General features: G+C 42.1%; 2 protein-coding genes and 1 non-coding gene across 3 annotated transcripts; 2 read left to right on the top strand and 1 right to left on the bottom strand.

The window, feature by feature from the left end:
• Window positions 1-2,014: 2,014 nt before the first annotated feature.
• Window positions 2,015-2,096, bottom strand: PUMCH_003895. The gene has a single exon. It is a non-coding gene; the product is annotated as a tRNA-Leu (tRNA).
• Window positions 2,097-2,928: 832 nt separating this feature from the next.
• Window positions 2,929-6,153, top strand: PUMCH_003894 (uncharacterized protein; the record flags this gene model as incomplete). Its single annotated transcript, XM_063022848.1, has 1 exon — window positions 2,929-6,153. The coding sequence occupies one exon, from the start codon at window positions 2,929-2,931 to the stop codon at window positions 6,151-6,153; it is 3,225 nt and encodes a 1,074-aa protein (XP_062878918.1).
• Window positions 6,154-6,617: 464 nt separating this feature from the next.
• Window positions 6,618-9,266, top strand: PUMCH_003893 (uncharacterized protein; the record flags this gene model as incomplete). The annotated part of the gene is made up of 1 exon (XM_063022847.1): window positions 6,618-9,266. One exon carries the CDS (start codon window positions 6,618-6,620, stop codon window positions 9,264-9,266), a length of 2,649 nt encoding a protein of 882 aa, XP_062878917.1.
• Window positions 9,267-9,358: the final 92 nt, after the last annotated feature.

Genomic DNA, 9,358 nt, shown 5'->3' with positions numbered 1-9,358 from the left:
AGATGCTCAGAATGTTGTGATCTTATCATGAACAAGATCACTGATTGTTTGCGTACTGGCCCACAATGTGCGGAAGTGTCGAAAATCGCTTTTCCTTACGTTGCACTAGAATTTTTGCAACCGAAACGAATTCTGGAATCCAGCGAAGGCTTGGAGGTGGATTATCTCGTTTGATGGTGACAAGTCTTTCTGGATTGACTTCGGCAACCAAAACTCAAGTATTGGTGGATAAATCGATACGTTTCCTGTTACTCTCTCTATTTCGGCTGTTTGATACGCTAGCCAAGCGCCCAAACGTGCAACTGGTGAATGAATGATTTCGGCCCGTTCTTTCTTACAGCATGAAATGGTTCTCAACCTCTTTCATTCGCCATCTCTTCAACTGGCTACTTCTCTCATTGGAAATCTACCCAATTGAACCTAGATGTATTCCATTCGCAAACAGAAAATTGTTTGAGGGCAATCTCTATCCATTGTATAAATTTCTGCTCAATTTCAACAATGTGTCTGACACTCTATCGAAAGATCTATCAATTCTGATCGAATACAATTTGGCGCCTAACGTCCATACAAATTTGTCAGTTTTCATAATCATCAGTGCTTGAAAAAGACTCAAATTGATATTAATGGGCCCTAAATTGTCAAAAACTACTGATCTTCCATCTTTGACCCCCATATTCATCTTATAATTCATTTGATGCCAATGTGATATGTGAGTTAAGAGTGTCATGCGAGGCAGGCAATCATCATTAGAGACATTCCGGCTTTTGCTCACGTATATTGCTGAGGAGTTATGTCTTCCATGCCCTCGGACTCAGAGCGTTCAAAAGGAGTCTGTAAGTTGTGCATTCCAACATATGTTCCCAATGAGAGACCTCTGACTGTTCCTTAGCAAATCTCTTCTTCATCGCTTGAACAGTTTTAACTGTGGTGGGCGTCTATTCTTCCTTGAAGCGGTTACGCATCAGGCTTAGTTGCCGTCTCTGTTCTTCTATGTTGCCTCTCTGTTGTGCTGTCTTCATACTTGAAAGATGGTGGGATAGAGGGCACTAGTTTCATCAAATCGTAGAGTTTTTGTCATCGTAAACATATCCTATTAAGTATTTTCATTGCTCGGAATCACCCTTATCTTTCTAATCAAAACAAAGTGCCGAAAGGTTCTCTTCATTAAAAGAGAAAAAAGTACCAAAAAAGATTGCAGCACCACAATTTCACACATGGTCTCCCACTGCATTACTCAGTGTGGCTCTAAGTGGCTTGACTAACGTTGATCGGACGGGAAACAGTATTTTCCACTTGATATGGCCGCAACCGGAAGATTTTCTTGGGACTTGTTCCGGATCTCCCACATAACTACGGTATATTTTTAGCTGGCAGTTGTCCAAGCCGAGAGTTGAATGATTCCGAAAAAAATCCAGATTTCCCCTAAAGTAATAAAGATACGTAGTGACAAAATCTGAGAGACGACATACTGGATATTCTGCTCAGCATTGGTCAATTATGACGGATATCTCTTTGATGCTGGAGATCAACCTTACCGAATTTATTCTTCTATGGTCTGTGCGTACATGTACTTCAGTCTGTAACCCTACTTTGTTGTCACAAACCCTCCATTCAAGGTGTAATGAGATGAATCAACAAAGACTTCTCAAATCGAAAGATAATTGAAGTCAAATGCAAAATTACGCATTATAATTGGAATCGGCGAATCATGCATTCATCGTTGTTAGATACAAAGTATCTGAATCGCAAATCATTGCAAGAAGAATAATAGAACTAGCTCGGCGCACTGAGAGAACCTACATTCATCACTATATATATCCCTTTCATGGACCTGAGTATTCGAAACTATTCCTTTTTTCCTTATTTTGAAAATGTGTCTACTTCGTGAGCTCAGATTTTCATACGTGAGCCAAACAACCTGAGACAAACATCCATCGTGTCTTAGAAGTAACTCAGTAAGGTGCTACATTGAGTAGAAAAATGCAAAAAGAAAATAGAGGAAGTAGATATCTGACTCCGGCGTGATTCGAACACGCGCATCTTACGATAACAGAACTTGAGTCTGCCGCCTTAGACCGCTCGGCCACAGAGCCTCTATTGACAGTAAAAAACGACTTGTTTTATATGTTCTTTACATTGTCGGTGGAAGCATTTCTGTCTTCAACACTTCAACACAGACAAACATCCAAGTAATGACATATTTTGCTGATAGTGGTTTGCAAAGCCGATGCCAAGCAGTCTACAATAGTCTCATCTACAGTACCAGTTTGAGTGGCAGGAGGGCTTCAACGATTCACTCGCCTGAGAAACACAGCGAATATTCTATTCTTAATTCCACCAATCCTTGAAAAATGTAGCCTGTATTTCTTTTGAGACAATTGGTGAAAGAGAATTTGATTGATTAGAAGTTTGCATTTTTCATTGTGTTTGCAGTTGTCACTCTCAGGACACACTTGCAAATGGTTGATAACTACAAGAAAGGGAAAATTCCGATAATATCAATAAGAGCTGATAGAATCGAGAACACATCAAAAAGGAAGACTATACTAAATAATTCTCAGTTCAGTCGATTCGTACAAACTTTAAGATTGTGTATCAATTGCACTGGTCAACCCTGAGGTGATTCTACAAGGCATCAATTGAATAGAATACCTTGTTAATTCCGATTGGGTATAATGTTTTCCAATCCACTTTGACTCATCCCTCAGATTCACTCAGGTCACAAACTCTGGCGTCTTGTGTGTGGTGACACTAAACTACAGACAACTTATTCGTCCGCTAACTTATCTGAAAATATTATTTGTCCAAAAATGACTTGCAAATTTGAATTGATAAGACTTGGTAAAATCCTTGACTGGTGCATAAGTCTCTATTGCATCGATTTGTGGGGTACACAGAAGAGTATACTCCATCACAAATGGTTAGATGATTCCAAGAACAAAATGGCAGATACTCCGACGGCCATACTTGTTGTATTGTCAGTCTATCAGGCTCCGACACAAAGCTCCGAGAAAGAGCTCGGATATTAAGGCTTCTGGTGGTGCCTCAGCTGCCAGTACTTTCTTATCAGATCTAGATAAGATTGTTGATAGACGCCTGAAATGGCCAAGCCCCACTATACAAAATAGAAATGCGGGTCAGAAACCAGAAGATGCGCCCTCTATCAGTAATAAAAAGGCGTTGCTAGCGATCATTTCCGAGTGTCGTGACAGAACAGTTCTCCGGGTTGAAAAACCGGCTAAGCAATGGTCAGCTTCTCAAGGTCCACATTTGAAAGCAAAAATAGATGAGTTCTTCACTAATGCAACAGTGTCTAGGGCGCAACTACAAAAGCCGATTGCAATAGGAGACTTGGTGCTGATCCTGGACCAGAACACAAAGTTGCACTTGGTAGTTGCTCTACCTCCGGAATTAGGCCAAGATACCTATACGTTTTTAAGTGAGGATGGTGAAATATTATATGGACCAAAAGGCTGTATCAAGTTGCGAGTTCCAGACGTTTTACCTTCTCAACTAGTTGAATCTCTCAATCTCATAACAATGGAAGAAAAGTATCCGGGAGTGGCACCAAGTGGAATGCCTGATAGCACATTCTCCAAGGGTACTAAAACAAATCCATTGGAACGTAAGAAATGGAGAAGAGATAGGGATAATCTCGAAAAATCCACTGCTCCTCTGGCCAGCGAGGCAAGCTTGCACAACGTCGGAGATGACTTGTTAGTAGCACAAGCAACCTCTCAGTTCTTGACCGATACTGGAGTTAATACATTCATCGTACCTTCGAGCGCACGCGATGTGTATGCCAAGCTGTTACGGAAACTTTCAATTGAGAGTTTCCTGTTGATCGCGTTCTACGCAGAGAGACTAGATCTATTCTACAGGTGTCTCGACGAAAACAATGGTGGGCAGTTGTTGAGAAAAAGAACATTTTCGCTCTTTGAATTGTATCAAATACTTACCGGTCCCTCGTTCCAGCAACAAGAATCATGCCCGGTGGAAGACGCAGAAACGTCGAAGATTGCAGCTGCCCACTATGTTGCACTTCTCTCGAGTCTTCGAAAAAGCAGTCGCACCTGGAGAATTGAAATGCTGAGATCGATAATGATGCCTGTGGGGGTGACTGCAATCACTGAACAGTTTTATTGGGAATCAGAGATCGCCAAGATGGAGCTCAAAAGCAAAAGTCTTGTAGATTTCGCCAATTTCTATGTGAGCTTCTTGAAAGGAGAAAATGCCAGACCAAGTAGCTACAACACCATTGTCAAAGCTCTAAAATCCTTTGTTGCGAATGATTATGCAAACGATCAGGTTATGACAAGTCTAATGAGTGTTCTCGTCAAGAAAATCGATGTACTCAGAGACATGTCATTGCCAGGATACGACAGCAAAGCGGAAAGTGTCAGGTCAAAAGCTTACGAAATCCTGAAGAGATTAGACGAGAACAAGGAGCAGAACCCAGAGTCTTGGAGCTCACTGACCAAAACTCCATACACACAAGCAAACCTTGATGCCGATTTATTGGCTGATTATCTTGACTTTTTTGATGTCAAGTTCGTTTCCCATCAAGATAATACTTCCGAAGAAATCAACGAGAACCTTTATTTAATGGACCCGCTAGCAAAAGTTCGTGAAGATTTCGGAGATACACCCGTTTATTGTATCGATGCAGCGACAGCTCATGAGATCGATGATGGAATCTCCATTTCGGAAACACAAACGAACTACGTTATCTCTGTTCATATTGCCAACCCGACCTCTTTCATAAAGCCGGAATCAAAGATTAGCGAGCTCGCGTTAGAGATGGGAAGCACCTGCTACAATCCGGAAGGACCCATCATGATGTTGCCTTTTACAATATCTCAGATGTGTGGATTGGAGCCACCAAGACGTGACGGGGAGTCCAAGCGAACTCTAGCAATACAATTCTCTTTGGAAAAATCTTTGATTGACAACTATTTGAATGATATAAGAGCAAGCAAAGTTCAAAAACCACCAGTTCAGTTGGCAGAGAAGATCCAGCAAAATATCCTACAAACTGTTCAAGTGAAGGCATTCAATGCAAAGAACTTCCCGAAAAATTTCACCTACGACCATGTCAACAAAATATTAAGCTCTCCAGAGAACATGAAATCTTTTGCTGCCGATACTTTACCTCTAAAGTCTCATGAGGCAAACCTTTTCAAACTCTATCACATCTCAAGCATACTCAGACATATTCGTATGAAACTTGGCAAGGGCTTGGAAATCAATAATCCTGCTAGTGGTGTGATGGTTGATTATTTGGATTTTGCTCAGCCCAATCGCATCTCTGAAGTCGAAAACGGCTGGTCCGCAACATTGGATGCTTGTGACGACAACAAAGTCCCTATAGTTACTGTAACAAACAATCCGGACCAGAATTTCATGTCCAAGTCTCAACAGCTCGTGTCTAATTTCATGATCACCGCCAACTTTGCGGGCGCCCATTTTGCCAACTCTCGAGAAATCCCGTTCATCTACAAGGAGCAAAGTCTCAACATGTCAGACGGTGTCAGAACCTCACTCGAAAGAATGACTCGGAGCGTTTATGAGAATGGGCAGACTCCAGACCTAGCGGAACAATCATCACTAGGCTCAGTATTGACTACAGCAAATTTCACTACTAGAGTTGGTTCGCACACATCTCTAGGCCTCGAACTATATCTGAACCTCACATCGCCATTGAGAAGATACGTGGATTTGGTAAACCACTGGAATTTGCAGCTGCATCTCTTGAGAGATAGCGACAATTGCGAGCGCTACATTCGCGATATCGAACGAATTGTTAGCAAACTACAGTATCGCGAGTTCATGAACAGAGCCACACAACGTCTGTCAAACAAATTCTGGATTTGTCGCTTTTTGGATGAGTATTTCAAGGCGAAAACAAGAGGCACCGTCGATGTCCCAATAACGTTTTCCTTTGTGCTACGTAGCGACGCCAAGTATGGAGATGTCAAGGCATCTATGATTGAATTTACAGGGATCAATGTAACCATCATTCAAAACGAGTATTTGCTTGAGGAGTTCAAGAAGCAGAACCTTCAAGTTGGCAGTGTTGTGCAAATGCAAGATTTTCGAGTCGTATCTCTTAACTCCGTCGAAGGCGAACTCATTATCGAATTCATATAAAACTAATATTGTACATAGATTGTATCATAGATTTCATCACTATCAATTCAGATCGCGGTGATAAGGCTGCAAATTGATGATCTACATCACACGCTCTTCAAAGTTAGATATTTGGTACCTTCAGAGTTTAACAAAAGCTTTCATTAACCTCAGACCATTCAATGGATTTGTCGGCTTTCATAAGCCGCTTCATCTAGGCTTCTGTTTGTTATGCTCATCTTTCCTGCACCCGGTCTCTGATCCAGGAACGCAACCCTCTGTAGATACTCCACTGTACAGGCCCAGAAGGGCTGCAACTGCAACAGAAGAGTCGCATGTGGGTCCTCGGGTTTATAATTAGTGATACATATATTGCCCGGAATCGCCATAGACAAACCACAAACAGCACCACTTTCTTTCAACACAATACCACAACAAGACCCCGCACATTTCCATCACAGTGTTATCGTAACTAAGCTGAGTGCATGTCTGAGAATCAAGGAACTTCTACACTGGCCGTTCTTACGGCGCTCTCGGCCAACGCCATCACCTTTGGCGCCTTCATGGGAGCATTTATCTTGTTTCGAGTAAAATTCAAACGTATTTATGCCCCCAAAAGCTCGTTTGATTTGGTTCCAGAGGACAAGAAACCAGACCCATTACCGCTTGATCCGTTGCGATGGATCTTCATTCTTCTACGAAAACCACCCAGTTTCTTCATCCAGCAATGTGGGCTTGACGGATACTTATTCTTGAGATATCTTATCGTCATGGGGCTGACGTTTGCCATTGGTATATTGATCTGGGTGGTCCTACTCCCAATCAATGCAGTGGGAGGCCGGGGAAACGGAGGTCTCGATCGTTTGTCAATTTCCAACGTGAAAGATCCGCACCGCTACTATGCGCACGCGTTTATGTCTTGGGTGTTTTATGGTGGTGTCATTTTTGTAATTTACCGTGAGCTCTACTTCTACAACTCTTTGAGAACGGCGGTTATGACATCCCCTTTGTATGCATCCAAATTGTCATCTAGAACCGTATTGTTTCAGTCTGTTCCTGACTCATGGTTGGATGAGAAGCAATTTTTCAAGTTATTTAATGGAGTCAAGCGCATCTATGTTACAAGAAATGTCAGAAAATTGGTTCTGAAGGTCAACAAAAGACAAGCATTGGCAATGCAACTAGAGGCAGCAACCACCAAACTCTTGAAAACAGGAATAAAAAATAAATCCAAGGCAGACAAGAAGGCTAACAAAGAGAAGAAGTACAAGAACAAGACTCTGGAGGTCGATGATACAGCTAAACTGATTCAAGAGTTCGAGTTGTTGGATGCAACCGTTAAAGGTATCGACCACTGGGTTCCTGAAGAGAAAAGACCTCGCCAACGTGAGGGCGGTCTTTTCTCCAAGAAAATTGACACAATTGAGTACTGTAGAAAAGAACTCAAGACGCTCGACGACGAGATTTATACCCTCCAAAAGAGATATAGAAAGTTCCACCCCAAGAACTCGATATTCGTTGAGTTTGAAGATCAGTATTCTGCTGAAATTGCCCATCAATGTGTCTTGAATCATTCGCCTTTTACCATGACTCCATCTTACATTGGTGTTGAGCCTTCTGATATCGATTGGATGAATATGAGATTATTTTGGTGGGAGAAAATCGTTCGTAATGTGATTGCAATTGCTGTTGTGTGCGTATTGGTGATCTTTTGGGCCACACCAGTTGCATTTGTCGGTATGATATCCAATATCAACTATATAACAGAAAAGATCCATTTCTTGAGCTTCATCAAGAAAACTCCTAAATGGTTGCTCGGATTCATCACAGGTCTTTTGCCGACTGTGTTATTGGCATTGTTATTGACCTTGTTGCCCATGTTCATTAGAGCCATGGCCAAGACAGCGGGCGCACCATCTTATCAGGAGCGGGAGAGATTTACTCATAATGCTTACTTCTTCTTTTTGTTCGTGAACAGTTTTTTGATTACTGCACTTGCTTCGTCTGCTGTGGCAACAATTCAAAGTATAATCGACAATCCGGCATCTGTTCTCTCTATTTTGGCAGACAATTTACCCAAATCGTCGAACTTTTATATCTCTTATCTTTTGTTGCAAGCTTTTACTATCGCCGGTGGTTCTCTTCTCCAAGTTGTTGGATTGGTGCTCTACTTTGTGCTCGGTGCCGCTTTTGATACAACTCTTCGCAAGAAGTGGGACCGATTTTCCGTATTGGGAAGTTTGGATTGGGGCACAACTTTCCCCATCTTCATTAATTTGGTTTGTATTTCGCTAGCGTTCTCAATCATTGCGCCTATGATCCTATTATTTGCAGCCGCCGCCATGCTCTTATCCTACATTGCGTACGCTCACAATCTTTCATTCGTTTTTGTCGAAAGTCCGAACTGCCGTGGACGTCACTATTCCAAAGCTTTATTCCAAACATTCACTGGCCTCTACACTGGTCAGGTTTGTTTGTTAGGTTTGTTTATAGTGGGAAAAGGCTATGGCCCAATCGTACTACAAGCGATAGGTCTTGGATTCACCGCCTTTGCTCACATCCAACTCAAGAGAGCTTTTGGAAGACAGATCGAGTATACGCCACTAGATGCTATGAGGGCTCTAGATGGTGTGTCTACCACCCATTCATTCTCGGGTCATTCAGAGTATCTGCGGAAGATTCTTGGATTCAAGGAAAATTTTGCCTCCCAAGATTTTATCGACCGTGAGAAACTCGTTCATGCTGCTACTAGACAAGAAATTGACGAGAAGCTACACCCTGAGGACTCAACTAGTGTTGCAGTGCCCCTTATGGCAGATAGAGACTTCAAGAAAACAAAGCATAACAATTTTATCGTTCGATTCCTTCGACCAGATGTCTACATGTCTTTTCTTCGCGTCAAAGAACTCTTACCGAAGTTCTACTATGATGTGACTCCATACGAGGACGACAAGACAGCATACTTTCAACCTGTGAGCGCTGCGAAAATGCCAGTACTCTGGATTCCACAAGATCCTTATGGTTGGTCAACGCAAGAGATAGAGAAGAACAAGCGGGTGTTGAAGATGTATGACACCAACTCAGGCTTCAATTCCAAGGGCGGCATTGAATTCTTGGGGCCACCACCTTACTAATCTGAGATGTTTTCACCAATGATAAGCTATCTAAGTGACGGTTGCCCGATAGTTTAATTTAGAATATACCTATCTCGAGGAGATAGAGGTTT

Source organism: Australozyma saopauloensis, chromosome 4, assembly GCF_035610405.1.
Source record: "Australozyma saopauloensis chromosome 4, complete sequence".
Classification (NCBI taxonomy): Eukaryota; Fungi; Ascomycota; class Pichiomycetes; order Serinales; family Metschnikowiaceae; genus Australozyma; species Australozyma saopauloensis.
The sequence above is the reverse complement of the archived record's forward strand: the minus strand, read 5'-3'. Positions and strand labels throughout refer to the sequence as shown.